This window comes from Neolamprologus multifasciatus, chromosome 15 (genome assembly GCF_963576455.1).
Source record: "Neolamprologus multifasciatus chromosome 15, fNeoMul1.2, whole genome shotgun sequence".
Taxonomy (NCBI): Eukaryota; Metazoa; Chordata; class Actinopteri; order Cichliformes; family Cichlidae; genus Neolamprologus; species Neolamprologus multifasciatus.
The window spans coordinates 10,975,779-11,000,788 of record NC_140453.1 but is presented as its reverse complement, the minus strand read 5'-3'; the positions used below and the strand labels follow the sequence as shown (position 1 = coordinate 11,000,788).

The 25,010-nt window shown below is 37.9% G+C and overlaps 1 protein-coding gene and 1 long non-coding RNA gene across 3 annotated transcripts; one reads left to right on the top strand and one right to left on the bottom strand.

Moving 5' to 3' along the window:
• Positions 1-310: 310 nt before the first annotated feature.
• On the bottom strand, positions 311-15,273 carry acp1 (acid phosphatase 1). 2 transcript variants are annotated; one of them, XM_085132868.1, is made up of 6 exons: positions 15,135-15,273; positions 13,514-13,587; positions 12,622-12,735; positions 6,915-6,976; positions 6,024-6,129; positions 311-613 (listed from the first exon to the last, which is right to left on the bottom strand). In XM_085132868.1, exons 1-6 carry the CDS (start codon positions 15,175-15,177, stop codon positions 536-538), a joined length of 477 nt encoding a protein of 158 aa, XP_084988994.1. In that variant the 5' UTR covers positions 15,178-15,273; the 3' UTR covers positions 311-535. The 2 variants fall into 2 exon arrangements, with proteins under 2 accessions (XP_084988994.1, XP_084988993.1); XM_085132867.1 differs by lacking the exon at positions 12,622-12,735 and adding an exon at positions 12,799-12,912 and having other exon boundaries at positions 15,135-15,272.
• Positions 15,274-15,319: 46 nt separating this feature from the next.
• Positions 15,320-19,809, top strand: LOC146501646 (uncharacterized). The gene is made up of 2 exons (XR_014869348.1): positions 15,320-17,104; positions 17,487-19,809. It is a non-coding gene; the product is annotated as an uncharacterized LOC146501646 (long non-coding RNA).
• The last annotated feature ends 5,201 nt before the right edge of the window (positions 19,810-25,010 follow it).

Genomic DNA, 25,010 nt, shown 5'->3' with positions numbered 1-25,010 from the left:
TACCTTTGATCCCAGTGTCAGCATTTAACCCATACACCTCTATTACTACTATAGCAATAGCCCTAATCAATGCAAATAGCTGACCTGATTGACTACCTCCCTGGACTTTTTTTTGGGGGGGGAGGTAACAACGGTAAAAACAATAACAATAATAATATTTATAACAAGGTGCAATAATATTTAATGTGCAATATGTATGACTGTGCAATGACAACAAAGAGTTCTCATATTATCTTATCAATTTTGTAGAATTTTCAGGAAACATGAAAAATTGACAATATGTGTAAAAAAAAAAAATAACAAAAGGAACTTTAAACTGTCACACTCACTTTATTTGTTTTATTAATCAATTGAATGTACAGTCTGTTAACTTGCCCACACAATACTGTTCTAAATGTACATTATGTGTACACCAAAGCAGGTAATCTGGTGGTATTTAGTGGTACTCACAACAGAGTTATACAGATATTTGTGTAAGTATATTTAATTGAGAACCCATATTTATTCATACATCTAAGACATGTCAATGTAGATGTTAGGAGTTCTTCTCCAGGAAAGCTTTGCAGCATCGTACACACTGCTCATAGACCTTTTCAAAGTCTTCATCACTTCCCTAAAAGACAAAATTAGGGAGGGGGAAGATTAAAATGATTTAGCCAACTATTCATAGCTCGCAATCACTGGAATTTGTTGTCTATTGCACACAGTGAAAATATACAGTTATATGAATGGAACAGAAGTACGGCCCGCCCTCTGATGCAGACTGGAAACACCCAAAAAATAAAAAATGACAGTTTGTTACTCAAACAAGAAATGTTCTTATTCCGAGAACCAAATTGTCAAGACTGAAGCCAAAAGGGTTTTGAAATTCTTTTCATAACTATTCAAAGTGGTATTTCTCGCTGAGATTTACGTTTTTAAAAAAAGAATTTGTAAACAGATAAATTCCCTAATAAATAATTTATTATTTTGTTAAAATAATTTATTATTTTTATATATTTTATAAAAATTTTCTGTGTTAGGGCAAACAAGTCCTCCTCCCACATTGCCTCCCTAACTTATGGGGTTCCACAAGGTTTGATCCTGGGTCCACAATTATTTTCCTTCTACATTCCATTTAGCTGGCATCATTAAATCCTTTTCTGACATTTTGTATCACTCTATTCTGATGACATTCAGTTGTATCTGTGACCGTGGATGTGGACCTAAGCAGCTGCAGAGGCCACTGTTTTCCTGTCTAGGCTAAAATGTTTTCAGTGGCACCATTAAGTGCTTATAAAATAAGTAACTGTGAAATTCATAGGCTACTTGGTAATCTTCCTAACATTTCAGGTTATGCCTGGTCAAAAAAAATATTTGAAATGATTTGTTATCACATCAATGACAATAAAAATGTTTAAGTACATAGAGTACAATGATTGTTGTGATGCTGAATTGGGTTTTTAAGCATCGTGTAATTCTATTGTGTACTAACTACTAAATTGCTGGTATCATGACATCCCATGACATACCAATGATCCAGCACTGTATGAGTAGCAGCAGCAGCATTTCTTGTGTATTATGTGCAGAAAGATGAATGATGAAAACCTTCACATTGTATAAAATAAAAGAATCAGAAAGTTTGACCTTGAGTTAATTTAACCCATTATAAGTAATCCAAATTGTATTTAAAATTTTGTTTTTCCAAAGCCTTAATGTTTAAAATGGCATACAAACAGAAGAGAGCAGCAGCAACCTGGTGGCCAGAGATTAAAGTAATTAAATACATTTCAGCAACTCAACAGGTGAAATGACCAAAGCAGAGTGAGTTAATAATTATAAGCAACTGAGGAGGCTAACAATATACGTGAAGGATATCCTTGACTGACGTAAAGGGTTACTAACACAACTAAAGCCTGTAATGTCCACTAGTAACCAGGTGTCAGTTCCAAAGTGATAGCAAGGAAGTCAATTATTTTACACATTTTGAGGGTTTAATCTGTAGATGAGTCACCTCTGCCAGCCAGCTATCTAGAAGAAAATCTGTATTTTGTGAATTGAGCAGGCAATTGTTTATAACCTACGTGCTTCCAAAATATTACTCCTCACCCTAAAACGCAGTGATGTGCAATAACAGCGACTTTCTTTCTGAACTGATGTCCAGTAAAATTCAGGCTGGTATCGATGATATGATCCAATACCAATATTTTGTATAAAAACTGAATGTGTTTAGAAACTTAAAATAAAAAAGTTAAATTATACTTTCATAATGAATTGAAGAAATCTGACTATTTGTTCTTATTGTTTAATTACGAATTAACAAACAAGAAAAAAAACAAAAAAAAACATGAAAAGTCGATACATACATTTTAAAATATTCCATTACCAATCGCTCAATGCAACTGATTGAAAATAATAATAGAGCTAAGAAACATTTAATAGAGAAACGTTATCTGTATTTTAAATTTTTAAAGTTTACAATGGCCGTTTAACACGTCTCTTTCTTCCTCTTCAGTTCACATCATCATGAACTCATGTTTGTGGTCTTGTCACAAAACTGCGTCTTGGTTTCTTTAAATTCAACTGTTATTCTCAACTGATTGAGTGAGTGACTACACACCTGTGACACATGCCACATACTCCAAATTACTAAAATATAAATATTTTAATAATTCCATTTGTAAAGGTACATCTGACACGCACACTCTCCTATTATGTGCAACATCTGTGAAAGGGCAATTACGGACAATCCAGAATTCATGTGTAAAAACATCATAATTCTTTATTTATCCTGACACACGGACAGCGATTGTCCTCCCCTTTTTTGCTCGCTTGGCTGTCATGCTATGTAGTTGCTGGCGAGGTACCAATCCAAGTACTTACATGCCTCCAAAACCACATTGACTATAATGAGATTTGGTAAAATTACACAAAGAAATACAGCGTCCAAAGCCAAAAATCACACAATCCAATACACTCAATACAATCACATAAACTGTGGTCACTCTTTCTTCTTCCAGCTGCATCACTAATAATTCATGACTGTTATATTTAAAGTCCAAGTTCTTAGGGAAAAAACAAAGAAACAGGATATATACAATATAATTAATCTAAAATCGCTCTAGCCACACACATTTTTCATAAAGACCACATATGAAAATTATTACTTATTATAAGATCCCTTGCCATTTATTTAAATAAACCAACCATAAAAATATATTAAAGTTTAAATGGCCACAGGAGGTTAAGATTTTTTTTTTTTTTAATGTCTATTGTCAACACTCAAAACCTTCAAAGCCTTCCGAAAATCTCTACCTGCACTTTTCCAATTCTTTCCTTTTTCACTCATAATACTCAAGACAATAAAAAACAGCCAAGAACCCATGTCCAAATCATCTGGCAGGACTCAAAACATGTAGGGAACAAAAAGAACTACCGTGCCACGGACTGTGAAAAACTTACCAATATGAAACCAGAAAACATCTGTTATGGTTCCGTAAAACTAATATATTATGGTGAGTGTTGGTTTGGAAAGGATGAATACCACTTTTTTGTGAGAAACACAGCTATTTTACTAGCAACTGTTCATTTTGTTTTGGCGCTCTTTACTGCGTCAATTGTGTCTGGATTTCTCCCTGCAGACAACTTAACTCTTCCACTTGCACCTGAAGACTGATCCAGTCCATCCAAAACCATAAATATACTTCAAATGACTGCTCTGTGTGACATTTCCTGTCCTTTATCTTGTCCATAACATTTTTCCCATGTAATCCTTTGAAGAGAAACACAAATGTTACAGAATGGGCTGAATGTAGCCTTTTCTGTATCTACTACAATTACTGAAAGAGTTTGAAGTTTTACTTTAAAAGCCCGAAAAAGTATTTCAATCAGGATTCTTATGAGAAAAAAAAAGTTCTTCCCGCTTTATTGTCTCTTGTATATATTAGATTTCATTTTTTTGTGTGTTTGGCTTAAAGTTCCCCCTTTTCACATTTAGTGCACAACAGAGTTCATTCAGACACCTTATCACTAGTAGAAATACTAGATCGGGTTTTTGCCTGGGTAGAGTCTAAAGGGCAGGTCAGATGATGCCCACTCACACATTAGACTAGGGATATAACAATTCATCGAGTCACTCAAATAACTCAATTATAGGAAAAAAAACCCTCAATACAAATTTTTTAATTCAATGCTTCATTTAATCCACAGCTCGGTAGCGCTCAGTTGTCACCATGTAAACGTGATAATTTTACCAGCATTTGAGACTAAAAATAGATGTGCAATAGTAATGTATCTAGGGCCATGCATGTGAATAAAAAAGTATTACAACATTAAGCCCATGCAGTCCCCAGTTTTTAAATAAAAACTGATAACTGACAGCACAAACATAGCAGACAAGATGACGTCATAGTTTAATGTGGAGCCGGAGTTTGTCTGCACACACGGAGAAGAGCAAAAAGGCTGAGCCATTACTGAAATGGTGAGCTCAGGTTAAGTGAAAGAAAATGTTTGGTTTTTTTTTAAACAGCAGCCCATGTAACTGTAATCGCCATAAAAACCTATATTAGGAAAAATATGGAAGGACTTTTTAATCAAATCATCTGTTCAACAGAAGATAAGCTAACTTGATATATATAAGCTAACTATATATATATATATACAGTTACGTCCATAAATATTTGGACAGAGACAACTTTTTTTCTAATTTTGGTTTTGTACATTACCACAATGAATTCTAATGGAATCACCTGACTTGGCTATTCAAGAATATTCGACTTCTTTGCTTTAATAAACTCCTGGATCCTGCTTTGGCTGTATGTTTTGGGTCTTTGCCCATCTTTATTATGAAATGCCGCCAAATCAGTTTGACTGCCTTTAACTGGATTTGAGCAGGCAGTATGTCTCTGAATACCTCAGAATTGATTTGGTTGCATCTGTCTCATGTCACATCATAAATAAACACTAGTGTCCCAGTGTCACTGGCAGCTATGCATGCCCAAGCCATCACCCTGCCTCTGCTGTGTTTTACACATGATGCGGAAAGCTTTGGATCATGAGCTGTTCCACGTCGTCCATGACGTCCAGGTCATTTTGCGTTGCTGAGTTCAACAGTGCTTTCTTTCTTTCTTTCTCAGAATGTACCAAACCGCAGATTTTGCCACTCCTAAAATTGCTGCAATTTCTTGGATGTTTTTTTTGTCTGTTTTTGCAGCTTAAGGATGGGGGATTTCACCTGCATGGAGAGCTGCTTTGACCCCATGTTGTCTGTTCACCGAAAAATCTCCCAAATGCAAGTACCACACCTCAAATAATTTCCAGGCCTTTTATCTGCTTAATTGATAATGATATAACGAAGTAATTGCCCACACCACCCCATGAACTAGCCTTTGAGTCAGTTGTCCAATTACTTTTGGTCCCTTTAAAAAAAGAGGAGCACGTGTTAAGGAGCTGAAACTCCTAAACCCATTATCCAATTTGAATGTGGATACCCTTGAATGAAAGCTGCTAGTCGGCACATTATGTACATGTCTATTATATAACTATAATTGGAATATGTTTCAGTAAACGGGTAAAAAACAAAACAAAAAAACCCTTGTGTTAGTGTCCAAATATATATGGACCTAACTGTACTAGATAAGACAGAGAGAGATAGTCAGGAATATGCACTTTTCCCTAGCAAGCTGAGGTTGCCATCACTGAGTAACTAACAGGTCTTTATGTCTGCATGAATTGGGCTTTAGCAATCAATTTCACAGCAAGTGCCAGCTGCCACTCACCAACCTTTCAGAGAATGCACATTTTCCCTTGGAACCATTGGTTGCCAGAGAGTTGCTGACAGGTAATTTAACATGCCAAATGGTATGGATATTTAAAATGAGTTCTTGTGTCTCCCTTAAATGTAAGTAAATGCCTCTAAATGTTGCATCTTGTAGTTTTACTGGCTTTGGCTTCTTTGCTGGACCACCTCGCTACAGCATTAAATTAAACATATCCTCTAAATTTGAGCAATAAAGTTGAACATAGGGATTTGTTTAAATACTTACATAATAAGGGTCTTGGATAATCAGCTGCTTCTGGGGGTCATAAGAACCAAGAAGCTCAATTTTTGCTGTGTAATCTTTCACGGACTTTGCCTTCCGTTTCAAGTCACTGCAAAGGTGAGAGAAAACAAGTAACTCCAAAAGAACAGAGCACGAAACAAGGGAGGTTTGAGCACCTCTGGATTAAAGAGGTACATGCTTCTAAATATACGAGATAATGTTGTATAGTGTTTATTGTCTGCCTCTTATTCTAGCATTCCTCTAATAATAATTACATTCATGTCATTAACTTTAAATCAGTGATAAATAATAAAACAGTGTAGTCTGGAAACATGCAGAGTACATAAATGAAAAGTAACACCTTAACATGTTTAAGTCAATCCCAGACAAAAGCAGCACAACAGTAGGTCAAAGAATGAATTCTCAGTCTGGCCAGCTTAAAATTTGTAGGAAACAAAGTATGCAGGGGGAAAAGAAAAGACTGCCCAAAGAGCAAAGACGAGGCATCCAAAGAACTCAGTAAGCTGCTTACAGATCAGATCTGCCGTGAGCATGTGATCTCAAAATGATCCTTAAACGTTCAAAGTAGCAAAAAATATCCCTCCCCCTGACCTCTGCAAAGAGCTTAAGAAAGGATATTGGTCATTAAAGGGAGGCATTCTCCTACAAGGCATTTATAGCTCAATGTCCCCACCATTTTTATGTATGCATGTGAAAGAACAGCACAGATAAACGTCATGACAGCAGGACACACTAGTTTGGACCGTTACAAGACAAATGTTTTTTGACACTTAACACATGACACCAGCACTTTCAGCGTCTAAGTATCCAACCGTGATCGACACTCTTAGAAAAAAAAATAAACACTGCTGCTGTGGGCTGAAATAACTCTACCTCAGATTGCTCTCGTCCATGCACAGAATGTGCTCAAAGCTCATGAAATCTTCCTTGGTCACCTGCAAGAAGAACAAAACAAATATTACTTTTGGCTCTGTGTGGAAATACAGTATGACCAGCAGAGACTCCCTCTGGTCCTTCAAAGAGGGTTGAATGGGTTATGCAGCTAAAAGAAAATAAAAAAGCAGCTTTTTCACTGACACATTAAACCTCTAAAGACAAGAAAAATAAGACAACTCAGATGTTATTAAATCATTCATTTATCATCTGCCTTTTTAGTAATAGCTTTTGGATGTAATTATATTATGTCAATACTTTTAATTACGTTTCATTGTTCATAATGAAGGCCAGCATCCGTGTGCTGGATTCCAGCTGCTGTTACATGCACAAAGAATTTTTAAAACATAAATAAACTAATTTTGCATTTTCAACAAGTCACACAAGCCTTACAGTTTATTTTCCCATCTATTCCTCCTCCCTCCTTCTCCTGCTCAATGGCTAACTCATTTTAATGTGAAAAAACAAGGTTGCGTTTATAACAACTTGAATTCTTGATTCTTGACCTAGAGGAAAACCAAGTTAGGGAAAGGAGCACATCTGTATGCCTGTGGAGGGGTTTATACAGTTTTCACTGCATTCTGTGATGATTTAATGGCACAAGCAGCAATAAAAACAAAAAGAAAAAAAAAGAAAAACAGGCAACACCCCAAATACTTTTAAAGTATTTTGAGAGTGGATTTATAGGAATGCCAAGGAGAAGCTAAGGGCAGAGAGAAACAAATGAGAGCACAGAGACATGAATAAAACTCCCGCATAGCTCCAGATGTTGACATATGGACACAATAACAGTGACAGCTTGTAACAGCAGACGGGTAAAAAGATGTTCATTACAAATGTTTTCGATTATATTCACGCAGCGAAACGCTCCAGCCACTGCAGTCTGATCACTGTATTTCACCCATTCTCACACTTTCACATCCTCTCTCTCACACACAATGATAATCTGTGTTGATCATAATCTCAGAGCCTGCTTCTTTCACAGTGTAAATGAAGCAGTGGTAATCTTCTATCAAAAAGTCTTGTGCAAGACCTCCTCACAAAGTTGACAGAGAGCTTAGTTTGGTATCTGAAATCTTTGGCTAAGAATGAGCAAGGAGGTTTTCATGGAAAGCAAAGAAAGAGTCGGGAGACACTCATAGAAAAGTTCACATTAAGATAAAATGTGCAAAATAAAACCAAAGGAAAGCCAGGAAGGAATGTGATTGGAAATCTAAAAGTTAATGGGTCTTTTTAACAAAAAAGAAGAATTTGACATGTCACCGTGCATGTTGGTTTTCCGTCATACTTTAACAACAGAGGTACTTGTTGATATGTGATTCAGGAAAGCTGTAAATTTATTTTGCCCTATATCTTCATTCAGCAAGGTTCTTGTATGTGAGGGAACAAAAACCTCGCACGCCTGGCCAGTCAGCCACTGAAATTTGCCTCCTTGGTGACACTGCAGACATTCGCGTCTTTAGCCTGTGGTGATAACAAACATGTCCACTGATCCTATTTGTGGAATGAATTAACTGAGAATAAATGGGAAAAACAAGCAAGTAAAGATGGAAGTAGTTAAGAAGCATAAAAGGAAAAAACAATCAACATGCATAGAATAAAACTTTAAAATGATACATATAAATGGATAAAGAAAACAACACATAATAAAGCCCTAAAAATCATAAGGATCTGTGTGATATATAGTATACATAACTCAATTTCTTATAAAGAAATAGTAGCGGAGTGATTTTAAGTTCTGTTTTACTACTCTGTGGGGAAACAGTCTTAGAAAACACAAAAAAACAAAACACTAAAACACTGCTGTAAGCAGGCACTAGGGCTGTGCGATATGACCAAAATCTCATATCCCGATATAAGAATTCTATCGTCCCAATAACGATATAAATCACAAAAATGTAACATTTTCTGTAAATTCTGTGAATCTCGGGCAGCTCGACTTGTGGGAAGTGTTTCCAGCTGCGCGTCATGTAGCTGGAGTTGAGTGTTTTAACTGATGCATGAAACTATACATTTTTAGACACAAGTTGTAACGGCCGCCGTTTTCTTTGTGAGTATTTATTACACGGCGTGCTGCGGGGAAAAGCCTGTTCTAACGTTTGACTCTAAGGTTTATTTTTTTAGCACCTGGCGGCTCTTTTCTACTTCTCATCCGTAAATAATCTGCTCTTTCACGTGATTCAGTTTATTTTGAAAAGTCTCAAGAGGATCTTGAGTTTTATTGTGAAAGGTTTATGTGGAACATATACAAGCGGACACGCGATGGTGTTACCGTCGTTGTTGCTAACCACAACGCATAAAAACAGGCGCTTGTCCGTCCGTAGTGTGGTTATATTAAATATAAGAGAAAGAGAGAACTTTAAGAAATTAATATAGCCACTACAGTGACCATCAAAACGATGAAAAAATATTGTATTGTAAACAGTTTATTTTGCGACACCACAAAACAAACGATAGCGTAAAATGAAACGATAGACATTTTTATATCGTCATCCGATCTATATCTAGCCCTAGCAGGCACATCTACATTTGTAGTTAATTATCTGTTTGCACACCAGCTTTCACTTGTGTTGTCGATTATAGTTCTAGCCAGTAATAAAATATAATATCTACATAATAACTACTTGCAGTTATCATTAATGTGTGTTGAAGAAGCATTCCTTAGGAGTTATCCAAAAAATAACCATTAACAGATAAGCTAAGATCTTTTCTTCATTAATTATGTTTGCACTTTTGAGTAATGGTGGGAAAAGGACGAGAATTCAGCTTGTAAACTTATCTGCACAGCATCAATGCTGAACTGGTGACAGGTGAAATTAATGTGATTACTGCAGGATGATGGTATTTTGGCTAAAAGTGTTCATTCCTCAAGTGTTGGTTTTACGATAATCAAATTGCAACTCTCTTAAATCTGATGTCTGGTTGTCAAATTTTTGATTACCCTCAGTTACTTGTTATGGATCACTTTGAAAAATGTGTGTTTATAAAATAAACACACTTTTGTTTATTTGGGGATACACAGGTCTTTAAATGAGCTCCCAACTGGCCAGTTTGCGTGGACACTGGCCACGCCAGGCCTTCAGCAAAGTGGGAGGGTGGGTTATTAAAAAAGAAAACGTGGCAGAAAAAAGTGCTAAAGAAAAAGAGGAAAAAACAAAAGACTTGTCAAAGCTTATTGTGTGGATTTGGTTGGGTTTAAGCCAAGGGTTGAGCCTTCCCATCCCTGCTTTGAGGAGATTAGATGAGCGTCTGACAGAACTGGTTTGCAGTAAGCCAAAACAAGGAGATGGAAGATCTCAAGTCTAGGGTGAAACACCGGAGATCTCTCAGTGTTTAAGGGCACTGGGGAGTAGGAGTTACTGTGAGGAGAAGCCAGCGCAGCATAAAGCCTGAAGCCATACATGGACAAACATCTTGGTGTAATTTCAGGCCTCTTTAAGGATTAGAAACATCTGTGCAGTGATGCTTGTTACACTGGCTTCATCAATATTTCACAAACGTCACAGGTGCCATCAACTTGAACATTAGTCTAGACCAGGGACTGGCTATCAGGTTCTTTATTACACTCAAAAATACTACCCCAACTCCTAAAAATATTATACAGTTTGTGATATGTAAATAAAAACAGAATATTTTCTGAAATCCTTAAGCTGAGAAAATGAGCCATTTTAAGCCATTGTGCATTGATGGTGCAACACATCTCAAAACTCGCGACAAGTTCGTGTTTACCACTGTGAAACATCTCCTCTTCCTTTAACAACAGTCCATAAAAAACTGCAAAATGAGGAGACCAGCTGCTGATCTTTGGGTAAATTATTTTCTTTCCTTCTTGTCTGGTATAAGATTCTAGTTGCTCCACAGTCCTGGGTGTTCTTTGTCATATTTTTGGTTTCATGATGAGCCAAATGTTTTCAGTCTGTGAAAGGTCTGGACTGCAGGCAGGACAGTTGGGCTCTTCTTCTATGAAGCCATGCTCCTGCAATAGCTGCAGTATGCAGTTTAGAATGGTCTTGTTGAAATATGCAAGGCATTCCTTGAAAAAGACATCATCTGAATGGGAGTATATGTTATTCTAAAACCTGTAAAATAGCTTTCAGCATTGCTAGTGCCTTTCCAGATGTGCAAAATGTCAATTCCAAAGGCCTTAATACACCGCTATACCATCAGAGCTGTAGGCTTTTCAACAGAATGCGTATAACCAGCTGGATCGTCCCTCTCCTCTTTACTCTGAGGGATGCAGCATTTTTAAGAAGAATTTTACATTTTCATTTCTCTGACCACAGAGCAGTTTTCTGCTTTGCCTCAGACCATTTTAAATGAGCTTAGGCCCAGAGAAGACTGTAGTGTTCTGGATTGTGTCCACGATTGGCTACTTCTTTGCATGACTCAACTTTAATCTGCATTTGTGGATGGCATGACGAACTATGTTTACTGATTCATGCCTATTTTTCATGCACTGCAACCCGAGGGGCCAAAGATCACAGGCATCAAATACTGATTTTTAACTTTGTCCCTTGCACACAGAGTTTTCTCCGGATTCTCTGAATCTATTATGATATCTTGTACTGCAGATAATGAGATATTAAAAGTCTTTAATGTTGAGGAACATTATTCTCGGCCCTGGCCCAACATTTTTTGAGACATGGTGCTGCCATTAATTTCTAAAAGAGCTTATATTTACATTAAAATGGTTAATTTTCCCAAGTTTTTATGTTCTATTATGAATTACATTTTGGCTTAGCAAATATGGCAATTAGTGTATTGGGTTTATAAAAAAAAAAAAAAAAAAAAAGTTTGTTTGTAAGGATTAGATAGCCAGTGCCTCAAAAAACGTTTGTTTTTTTGTGTTTTTTTGTGTTTTTTTAATGAGGGCCCTTTTCCAAACAGGTTTTAAATTTACTTCAGACAGTTCTGTGGAAGATCCTTTACTAGCGCATCTCGTTAACTCATGAGCAGGTTAGCTGACAGTCTGCTTTTCAAAAGAAAACCAGCTAAGCAGCTATCACAGTGCAAACACGTGTTTCACTTCCTTCCTGCTGCTGTTTGGGCACTATGTCTTGCAGCTGCCTCTCCAGGCAGTCTCTGATCTCTCGACAGCTCTAGTCTTGGATTGTAATTAGCAACAGTTGCCCTTCTCTACTAATTGAAAGATCCAAAGAGAAGAACAAACAGCACAAACCAAAACTTCTAGCAGGTGGAAAGTTGGTTCTTGTGATTAGAAAGCTGACTAGACAGACCTGGAGAATAGGTTTCAAGGATGACAGACTCCCTGGTTGGCAGCTGACTGACATAAAAAAAAAAACCCACAATAGCTATTTAACAGTTCTTCTGTAGACAGAAGAAAACATGATGGAGCAGACTAACAGATCAAGACCTTCAGAATAAAATCAAAGTGAAACATAGAGTGTAGCCCAGTAACACTCAGCTGGTCTGTGAGCAACATCCATGCTACCACAAGAGGCCAAGATGCCTGAAAATCATCCTGTAATTAAGAGAGAAGACTGCTACCTACCCTTCTTACTCACTGTTTTAAGTATGTGACAATATATTTTTAAAAATGTGATTGAGCAGCATTACATTCTCACTTACACACGCACGCACACACAACCCACTGCAGTGACAGCAGCTGTGGGACGTCTGGTTGTACCTGTCGCGCCCTGTGGTCCGTGTCAATGCCATGCTTCCTGAGGCAGGCTAGACCGCGGGCATCCGGTAAGCTGCCTAGATTCCAGTCTGATGTGGCACCACTGTCTATGATCCACTGCAACAGAGAACAAAAAGGGGGCGCTAGCTACGTCTTGAGAGAGGTGGTGGGTGATCATACCTGCCTGGCCACATGCCTCATGGGCACGCCATGCTTCTTCATGCAGGCTTGACCACGGTGGTCTGGAGGGTTTCCTATCTCATAGGTGGAGGTGGCAGCACTGTCTATCCTCCACTAGGCAGAACAAAGCATGGGAATCAGAAACTCAACAAAACTGAATTACAGTCTCATAAAGAAAGAAGTTTCTTTACAGAATAAAGGGCAACTCCACAGGTTAAACTGAAGGTAAATGTTCCTAATAATCTTTAGAGACTGTAAGCAGGTCATTATTATCCGAATTGAATTCAGTGAGGAATTTGGAACTTTCATTTTTTCCATTTTAAATCAATGTACTGCAGTTAGCAATTAATTAGCAAAAGTTAATTTCATATAGAATTTCTCTCCAGAGACCAGGACTATAAAACTGCCAAGTTAATACTGCCAAATTAAAAACATATATTATCAACCAACCAGTATGAAGAAATAATTTTCCTCACTAATGCTAGAGGAAATATTTTTGAGACTAGTTCTTGATATGTTATTCATATTGTAGTGTTATACGTAATATGTAAAGGGCTCTTCAAACATGCAACACTGAACAGAACATTTAAGGTGAGTGGCTGACACTTCTGTTGTCATTTCCATAGTTGTATCAAATGGCAGAGTTAAAAACAGAAAAAATGTGTACAGCAGATCTGTAGTACGAAATTAAAACATATGTCAACAATGACTTTACCTGATCAACGATGCCACCATCAGTTGCCATCTTCCTGAAGACTGCTTCAGCAATGGGGGATCGGCAGATATTCCCTGTTCAACACCACAAACAACATCACCATATTAAAGGGATAAGGATATATTTATAAAATATAATTTATTTACTTAATGCCTTTACAGAAAACTGCAATATCCCAGTGGTAATACACATAACTTCAGTATATCATAAAGATATATGTTTGATATTTTAAAATACAAACCTTTCTGTATAAATGGATTTCAACTGCTAAAACAAAAAAGAAATGTATTGTGAAACTGACTAAAGCTCTATACTTTAGTTTTGGACTGTGTCAACAACTAAAATGACTTAAAATCTTGAGTCGAGGCCAGATATTGATTAAGCTTTTTTCTTTCTTATTCTGTGCACTGTGATTGCCTCTTGGGACAGCATCTGAGACAACAGGCGAAAAGGGGCAAAACCTTTACAATATTTTAACACCTGAAAAAATATTTCTAAAACTTAAGCTCATATTTTAACATTTAGACCCATGCAGAAGTCCAGCATATTACTGGCAACATCCAAAGACAATGGATTTACTGGGCATATATAAAACTCACAACTTTGTGAACAGTGACTTTTTTAAAAATGTCCTAAACAAAATCTAGAATCTAATAAAAGATCTAATTGAAGAGCAGACTTTTGGCTTAAATTTAATGCAATTAACATAAAACAAATTAATTAAAAATATTTTCAGGGGCTTAATTAGTCAAATTGAATAAACCATAAATAAAATGTTCACAGCTTTTGTCTAACCTGCCTAATTATCTGTGTTGTTTTACAAAAGGCCAGTACTACTTGAACCCTTCCTCCAATTAGGATGTCAACAGCACCAGAGGTAAAAGTATGCCACAAAAAAAAAAAATACCTAAACGGGATGCTTTAGTAAATGGCTAAAATAACAACTAATCTGTTAATGTCCAAAGTATATAACATAAAATCTATGTGTGTCTTAACTTGTAATGTTTAAGTTACTTTTTTGGCAGTTGCATCAAGCAGTTTCTAAAATGTTTGATCACGTTTAGTATTTTTTTTTTCAGGAAACAGTCCATTAGTAAAGTAAAATCCTCTGTAGAAGCTTTAATGAAATGTGAAACGAATTATAATGAAAAATCCACCACTCAAACTAATAACAGAGCCAACCTACACTCTGTTACATCTGGAAAACTATTCCAGAATTGGACACACATGCTTCAAATTATCTGCAGTGACGTTTCCGTGCTGAGGTGAGTTCCTGACAGCTTTCACTTTGGATTCTTTGAGCTTAGACACGTATCTCTCCAGTTAAACACGGACACCTTGCTTGACGTTTACACATAAAGCCACAGCTAATTAGATACCAAACATACACACATGGAAGTTAAAAGTTTAAGAGCCTTAAGTGTGTTTGACAGCTCGCAGCTTCGCGTTCATTGTAGCTAGTACATAGTTAGCACTCTGAGGTACATCTAACGAAGCTCAGTTCATTTCATTTATTAAAATGCGATGAGTTGACCTGCTGACAGAATGACATGTTTGCTTTTAAGCAGTAACACGTGTAAGTTCTAACTGAGGTTTTGTGGGTTTAAAAGACGTCTCTTACCCAAACAAACGAACAAAACCGACTTTGTACCCGTCGCCGCCATGTTGAAAGGTCCTGTACGACGCCGGCTAACGTGGCGGCCAAGTACTGCCTGAACAAAAGTATAGCACGATGACAGTGCTGAAGGGTTCAAGTATGAACCACATGCGCCTTAAATTTAAAGATTATTACTCTCATTTACATTTACATTGGAAATTATAAGCACCCCAGCACGCCACAGCAAAGAAGATGGTGCTCGCAACAACAGACTGATAACACATGTAGAGCCAGCCTGCTGCATAATTTGAAGGATCTGAACCTTCATAGAAAGTAAAGCCGGCTCGAACCCTTTTTGTAGGCAGCATCCGTGTTGGCAGACCACACCAGCTTGTGATCCAGTTGAACTCCCAGATACTTGTAGGATGTGACTATTTTGACATCAGTCCACCACCAGCTCCTTTGTTTTGGCCACATTCAGCTGCAAGTGGTTCTCCTCACACAACCTCATGAACCAATCAATCATTCCTCTGTACTCCTCTTCCCTTCCCATCTCCACGCTTCCAATAATGGCCGTGTCATCAGAGAATTTCTGAAGGAGGCACGTTTCTGTGATGTACTTGAAGTAGGCTGTATAGATGGTGAAGAGGAAAGGGGACAGAAAAGTTCACTGGGGTGCTCCTATGTTGCTCTTCAGACTCTGACACACAGCTCTGCAGTCTCACAAACTGCGATCTGCCTGTCAGGTAGTCAAACGGAGAAAATGAGAGACAGGAGCACTGATGGAGTAAAGTTGAAGTGCAGGGGATCAGTAGGATGGGAAGTGAGGGTAACTTTAAAGAGAATGACGAGTAGAGAGGCAGTTGTCCAGATGATTTACCTGTGAAGGTGTGGAGGTATCTAAGACAGAGGCCAGTGGACTTTTGAAATGGTTGTTTAATAATAATAATAGATTGGATTTATATAGCGCTACAATACCACTATTCATTCACTCTCACACACTGGTGGAGGCAAGCTACAGTTGTAGCCACAGCTGCCCTGGGGCAGACTGACAGAAGCGAGGCTGCCATATCGCGCCATCGGCCCCTCTGGCCAACATCAGTAGGCGGTAGGGTAAAGTGTCTTGCCCAAGGGCACAACAACCAGGACAGAGAGCCCAGGGATCGAACCGGCGACCTTCCGGTTACAGATGCGCTTCCCAACCCCTTGAGCCACGGTCGCCCCAAACACAGTCTTCAAGAGTGAGAGGATGCCTGAAGATGGACTGGTTCTTAAATATCACTTTTTTACTCTGAACACTCAAACCACTTTACACAACTTGCTTCATTCATCTGTTAGGACCAGCATTTTTTTAATGCTATCTCTACGTAAGTGCCTTGCGTCTAACATTCACACACATTCATACTTCGATGGACTCATTAGAGAGCAACTTGGAGTTAATATGTAGACTGGAGAGATGGGGATTGAACCACCAACCGATTCCGATTAGTAAGGTGACCTGCTCTACCACCTGCTCTACAGCCACATGACTCGTTGAAGCTAGTTCAAGAAGAGAATCAGCAATATGATTTCATGCTGAGAAAGAACACTACAGATGCAGTGTTAGCAAAGATTAACACTGTGGTACTGCATGAGGAGGTTAGGCGTGGCAGAGAAGTATTTGAGGGTGGTAAAGGACATGTATGAGCACAGTGAGATAGTGGTGAGGTGTGTAGTAGGAGTGATGAATGGGTTCAGGGAGGTGGAAGGTGGGATTATATCGGGATACATTGGCTTTGAGCCCATTCTTGTTTGCAGTGGTGATGGACAGGCTGACAGATAAGGTCAGACAGGAGTCTCCATGGACTATGATGTTTACGAGCATTTGGAAGAGAGCCTGGAGAAGTGGAGATGTGCTCTTTAGAGAAGTGGAAAGAAACTTAGTAGAAGTAAAACAGCATATGTATGTGGATGACAGTGAGACAAGTGGAAAGTTCAAACAGCAAGAAGCAGAGGTCAAATGTCTAGTTCTGCTGGTTCATTATGAGTCAGTAAAGGACTAGATGTTACAATCCCGGACAATGCATTGCTTTTAATGGAAAAAATCTTGAGGGATGGCTGTTATGAGGAAATGCAGCCCAGAAACTTTACCACATCATTGTGTGGCACAACTTTAGTTCTTTTACCCAAGCTAACCTGCCATTTTCCCTGGTTAGGTTTAGGGATTAGAGATCTGATCTAAATTGTTAAAATTTGGGACACACGGTCAGTAGTGGACCTTGGATTCATCGGGTGTTTCGGCCATTATCACTAAACACCCTCATCCAAGGAGGCCCTGCCAGGGTTGATCAGGCCCTGGAGTGTGTCAATAGTTTATGTTAAAATGAACAATTAAAGGTGGAGTGGAGAATTCAGAGTTATAGAAGTTCAAGCAAAAGACAAACCTTAAAATTAAAAACTAGACATTGCAGGAAAAATGGAAGCAAGAAATATAATGATAAATTTGAGGCAAAAGACTATTTAATTCTGGTCCCAAGTCATCAGCTTCAGACTGACTAAAAGGGAATCATTAGAAGAGCAGGAACCAAAATGAAAAAGCATGTAACATGGCAAGAATCTAAGTGTTACTGAGATCTGAAAATTTGCTGTGCCATGCTTTTTAATCTCTCTTTCTGCTTCTTACCCTCACCTTAGCTAGTGATGACGACTATTGCTAATTGAAGGGGACACACTACTTCTGAGAAGAAGTTCAAAATGACATGAGTAAATAGACTGTTGAATGACAGATCAAAATATTACCTCGAAAAACAGAGAAAAACATTTAAAAGAGCAACCTGCCAGGAAATTGTCAAAAAAAAAAAATTCGTTTTAGTTGGTTTTCTTAAATATGTTGCTATTTAAGATAATCTTCAGTGTTTCATTAAGTGAAGCAAGTTTAGGCCTGTGATTCACCTTTGAGGAATGTTTAAGAATATTTTTTTCTTCTTTTTTTAATGATGTCTTTAAGTGGAAAACCTAGCAATTAGATGCAGGTGGTATTATCTATAGCCACCACTGGCCCCAAGCCTAATCCCCCCTTCTATGCCAACTCGAATATGATAATGAAGGATCAAAGCTGTGTACATTCAAGCAGGTAAACAAATGTGTCTGGATAACAAATTTTTGTATGCTTGAATTATTTATAGGTCAGTGTTAAGTGACTTAAACAAACAGACAAAAGACATTCCTCTGAAAATGATCAGGTACAATGACTGGACTGAAAATTATTGAAAAAATCAGCCAGTATCCAAAGAAAATCGTTGAAAGTCCTCCAGAAAGACTGGAGAACTATTGCTCAAAACCACTTTAAAAGCTAAAGGGAAGCATGGCTCATTGGAAGAGCTCAATGAAGGAAGGAGGGGTGGCTCATCACAAGCCCAGTGTGATGTAGGCGCTGCTTCCTCTTTATGCAATTCTGATGTTCATGATGAAACTTTGTGATACTCTTACTCCTATTGTTCCTTTCACGGTGTCTGATATAAATCTTTATGTATCTGCATATATAGCCCCTTCAACATTATTTTTAGAAACACACACACTGAAGTATTAACAACTGTGACCAAAAGAAATAAAATCGGTAATTATCACACCATCAAGTCTCCCATTAAACTTTGATGAGCAGTGGCTACATTTCACTATTAATTCCACACACAAAAAACATGTTCACACTACATCATCAAAGTGTAAAAACTTAGTGTTTTCCCTTATTTCAGCATTTTCCAATTATCATTAATCACCTTTAGGCCCATGAAGTATGTTTCAAGAAAGAATAACAGTCATGTTTTCTATGTACTAGTTTCAAATAATTATAGCATTTAAGTGATTCTCCAATCATTGCATTTTTATGATATTTACATTTTAAAACAGTTCCTTCCTTGTGGAAATAGATGTTGTTTGCTCATTTCCTCTGGTTCGCCGCTGTATTAAATATACTTCATCACTAAATTTAAAACACTGTACTTGAGAAATATTATTCCTAAAACCATGTTAAAGGCTGTAATACAAAACAGTCTTTTTTTGGCACAAATGTCAAAACACAATAAAACTACATTAAATTTAAAAAAAAAATGGAACAGTAAGCACTCTGCAAGTTCAGACAGTATTTATTATAAATATTTCAAAAGAAATGAACATTAGTACAAAACAAGGCTGTTTGGGGAAGAATGGTTTCAATGCATTTTAATGGCTGGCTTAACTGTTCTTGGAGCATGAACGAATTCCTGGAAAGAATGCTCCTAATTGACTGAAAAACAGCAGCTTTTCATTATTGGTCATAGAATGCGCTCATTACCATCATCACCTTCTTTTTCTTTTTTTCCCAAGCTTTATTTTCATTTTTAAATTGGAAAACAAACAAAAACAAACAAACAAACAAACAAAGCAACAACAAACCCCCCCCCCCCCCCCCCCCCCCCCCAGAAAACTCACAACTATGGGAGAGAGCAAGTATCAACAAATAACCACAACATGGCAGGCCATTGTGACCACAGAAGCACTCCCAGGTGCACACTCTTGCATCTATGCCTTTCAAGGATAACCTCAGACATCCGAAAACCAAACACAGAAAATACAAGCATAATAATGATGATAATACTACTACTACTACTACTACTACTACTACTACTACTACTACTAATAATAATAATAATAATAATAATAATAATAATAATAATAATAATAACATAACAACATTGATAATTACAGAAATTTAAAAAAAAACACAAACAAACAAAAAAACAAAGAACTCAAAAAAAAGTGAGCAAAACACAAAACACATCATGTGAACCCCTCCCACCATCCCCCCACCTCTTTACCCCTGTATGGCTCTCAACCTCATCACATTCGTGTATCCAGACAGTTTCTATAGAAACTCTCATGCACAGGAATCAACATCCCCCACGATAAAACTGCAGCATTCAGGAAATCGAGTCAGGAGGACCTAACCGGGGATCAAATCAAGGCAGACCCAGGGGGATTTGCGTCATCTCTATGATCTATTAGGTCCAAAGACGGTAGTACTGCCAGGAAGGGGCCCCAAATTTTTTCAAAGGTTCCGTATTTCCCTTTTACACTATGCGATATCTTCTCAGGTGTGCAGTAGGACGCTAGCTCATTAATCCAGTGTCTCAATGTTGGAGAATTTTCAGATTTCCAGTGTAGCAGAATACATTTTTTCACTGCAGTACTCGCAAGTAAAATAAAATATTTCTTATGGTAATTCACATTAATAGAACCTGTGTCACCTAGAATCCATAGTTTTGGGTCCAGTTCAATTTGGATCCCCATTACCCTTGAGATTATTTCAATGGCCCGTCTCCAGAACTCTTCTATCACTGGGCAATTCCACAGCATGTGCAGGAGATCACCGTCTGTCACCTTACATCTCAAACATTTGGGGGAATAATTATTATCACTTTTATGTAACCTATAAGGGGTGTAATATATCCTATGAAATATATTAAATTGCATTTGCCTGTGTTTTGTAGAAATTAACATGGTCTGTGCCTGTTCCAGTAAATGGTGCCATTCTTCCTCTTCTTAGACATAGCCCAGGTCTGTCTCCCATTTTCTTTTTATAGACGCTTTGTTATGGTCAGGTAACTTTTCAAAGATGCAAAGATGCGTTTCAAGAGGAGTTTCTTTTGGTATCTCGGGGAATAACCCTTTGGATTTCTCTTTGATTTAAGCACACTCTAGATCTTGTTTTAACATATGGCATAGAAACTGAAATTTAACAGTGTTTCCTGAAAACCCTCTCCTGTATGATCATTTCCTGATAACATTTACATTTACAATAATTGATTACACAGCAGTGGAGAGTAGACTTTATCAAAGTAGATGTCTTTCTGAAAGCGCTGTAACTAAGTTTAAGAATATAATCCACCCACTGTTATCATCGTCAATGCCCTGTACCAACACAGAGCAGAGCAGCTATCTGAATGCTACCCCAACAGAGGTCGATTATCTTGTTAATAATTTCACCTCCTCACTACGTACGACTCTGGATAATGTAGCTCCAGTGAAAACTAAGGTCTCTAATCAGAAGTACCTGACTCCGTGGTATAATTCTCAAACACGTACCCTAAAGCAGATAACTCGTAATCTGGAGAGGAAATGGTGTGTCACAAATTTAGAGGATCATCATTTAGCCTGGAGAAATAGTTTGTTGCTTTATAAGAAAGCCCTCCACAAAGCCAGAACATCTTACTATTCGTCACTGATTGAAGAAAATAAGAACAACCCCAGGTTACTCTTCAGCACTGTAGCCAGGCTGACAAAAAGTCAGAGCTCTTTTGAGCCAACCATCCCTTTAACGTTAACTAGTAATGACTTCATGAACTTCTTCACAAATAAAATTTTTATCATTAGAGAAAAAATTACCAATAATCATCCCACAGATGTAATATTATCTACAGCTACTCTTAGTACCATTGATGTTAAGTTAGACTCTTTTTCTCCAATTGATCTTTCTGAGTTAACTTCAATAATTACTTCCTCCAAACAATCAACGTGTCTTTTAGACCCCATTCCTACAAAACTGCTCAAAGAAGTCCTGCCATTAATTAATTCTTCAATCTTAAATATGATCAACCTATCTCTAATAATCGGCTATGTACCACAGGCCTTCAATCTGGCTGTAGTTAAACCTTTACTCAAAAAGCCATCTCTAGACCCAGCAGTCTTAACTGATTATAGGCCAATCTCCAACCTTCCTTTCATATCAAAAATCCTTGAAAGAGTAGTTGTCAAACAGCTAACAGATCATCTGCAGAGGAATGGTTTATTTGAAGAGTTTCAGTCAGGTTTCAGAGTTCATCACAGCACAGAAACAGCTTTAGTGAAGGTTACAAATGATCTTCTTATGGCCTCTGACAGTGGACTCATCTCTGTGCTTGTCCTGCTAGACCTTAGTGCAGCATTCGATACTGTTGACCATCATATCCTATTAGAGCAATTAGAACATGCTGTAGGTATTACAGGTACTGCACTGCAGTGGTTTGTATCATATCTATCTAATAGACTCCAATTTGTGCATGTAAATGGAGAGTCCTCTTCACACACTGAGGTTAATTATGGAGTTCCACAGGGTTCAGTGCTAGGACCAATTCTGTTTACATTATACATGCTTCCCTTAGGCAGCATCATTAGAAGACATAGCATACATTTTCACTGCTATGCAGATGACACCCAGCTCTATCTGTCCATGAAGCCAGATAACACACACCAATTAGTTAAACTACAGGAATGTCTTAAAGACATAAAGACCTGGATGGCCACTAACTTTCTGTTTCTTAACTCAGATAAAACAGAGGTTATTGTACTCGGCCCTGAAAAGCTTAGAAATATGGTATCTAACCAGATTCTTACTCTGGATGGCATTACCTTGGCCTCCAGTAACACTGTGAGGAACCTTGGAGTCATTTTTGACCAGGATATGTCCTTCAACGCACATATTAAACAAATATGTAAGACTGTGTTCTTCCATTTGCGCAACATCTCTAAAATTAGAAATATCCTGTCTCAGAGTGACGCTGAAAAACTAGTTCATGCATTTATTGCTTCCAGGCTGGACTACTGCAATTCATTATTATCAGGATGTCCAAAAAACTCACTGAAAAGCCTTCAGCTAATCCAAAATGCTGCAGCAAGAGTCCTGACAGGGACTAGAAAGAGAGAGCATATTTCTCCTGTTTTGGCTTCCCTTCATTGGCTTCCTGTTAAATCCAGAATTGAATTCAAAATCCTGCTCCTCACATACAAGGTCTTAATTAATCAGGCCCCATCTTATCTTAATGACCTTGTAGTACCATATCACCATATTAGAGCACTTTGCTCTCACTCTGCAGGCTTACTTGTTGTTCCTAGAGTATTTAAAAGTAGAATGGGAGGGAGAGCCTTCAGTTTTCAGGCCCCTCTTCTGTGGAACCAGCTTCCAGTTTGGATTCGGGAGACAGACACTATCTCTACTTTTAAGATTAGGCTTAAAACTTTCCTTTTTGCTAAAGCATATAGTTAGGGCTGGACCAGGTGACCCTGAATCCTCCCTTAGTTATGCTGCAATAGACGTAGGCTGCCAGGGGATTCCCATGATGCATTGAGTTTTTCCTTTCCAGTCACCTTTCTCACTCACTATGTATTAATAGACCTCTCTGCATTGAATCATATCTGTTATTAACCTCTGTCTCTCTTCCACAGCATGTCTTTTATCCTGTCTTCCTTCTCTCACCCCAACCGGTCACAGCAGATGGCCGCCCCTCCCTGAGCCTGGTTCTGCCAGAGGTTTCTTCCTGTTAAAAGGGAGTTTTTCCTTCCCACTGTCGCCAAAGTGCTTGCTCATAGGGGGTCATATGATTGTTGGGTTTTTCTCTGTATCTATGAAGCGCCTTGAGGTGACTTTTGTTGTGATTTGGCGCTATATAAATAAAATTGAATTGAATTGAATTGAATTTGACCCAATCTCTTATTTGTAGGAATTTGAAGAAACTTTGTCCTGGGAGTTTGAATTTTTCCTTTAGTTGTTGAAAGTCAATAAATGTATCATTATTGTATAAGTCAGCAACAGTTCGAATATTTCTGTCCTTCCATCCCCGCAATATTGGGTCAGCAATATGCAGTGTTGGGAAGGTTACTTTTAAAATGTATTCCACTACAGATTACAGAATACATGCCCCAAAATGTATTTTGTAACGTATTCCGTTACGTTACTCAATGAGAGTAACGTATTCTGAATACTTTGGATTACTAAATATATTATCATGCTGTTTACAACTACATGAATGTGATTTATTACTATCACTGAACGCCTCTTGCTTTGGAAGTATATGACGAATAAAAAACATTGCCCACCCAATCTCTTCGTAATTTTAAATGTTCAGCGTCTGTGAGGTGACTCTCCTGGATAAAAGCGACATCTACACTCTGCCTCTTTAAGTATGTTAGTATGTTAGTTCTTAATGGGTGAATTGATCCCTCTAATATTCCAAGATATACAGTGGGGCAAAAAAGTATTTAGTCAGCCACCGATTGTGCAATTTCCCCCACTTAAAATGATGACAGAGGTCAGTAATTTGCACCAGAGGTACACTTCAACTGTGTGCCATGGCCAAGCTCTTTGGTCTTGGCCATGGCAGAGTTTGGAGTCTGACTGGTTGAGGCTGTGGACAGGTGTCTTTTATACAGATGATGAGGTCAAACAGGTGCCATTCATACAGGTAACGAGTGGGGGACAGAAAAGCTTTTTACAGAAGATGTTACAGGTCTGTGAGAGCCAGGGATTTTCCTTGTTTGAGGTGACCAAATACTTATTTTCCACCCTGATTTACGAATAAATTCTTTACAAATCCTACCATGTGAATTCATGGATTTTTTTTCACATTCTGTCTCTCACAGTTGAAGTGTACCTCTGGTGCAAATTACTGACCTCTGTCATCATTTTAAGTGGGGGAACTTGCACAATCGGTGGCTGACTAAATACTTTTTTGCCCCACTGTACAAGTTATGAACCGTAATTTAAGTTTTTTATATGAATATCTTGGACAGGTAAGTGTCATGGTATTCAACACTGGGGATTTCTGAACACATTCCTGCTTTTCTGAGTTTCGATGTGGTGAAGCTCTGTACATGGGTATAAGATACAGCCTAGACCAGGGAGCTGTCTGAACAGTTGCGTAAGTATGAGTAAAATTTTTGGTAAGAGACCATACATAACCCCAAAACGTTAAAATAAAAACCTGCCTCATAAAACCCCTGTAACAAAACCACATTAGGTAGGTAATTCAGCTAAACAATAGTGGTGGCCCAGGCAGCTGCTAAGGTTGAAACTTTAGCCACTCTTGGTGAAATATTTACAGCAAAGTACTGAATTTCACAGTAAGACATAGA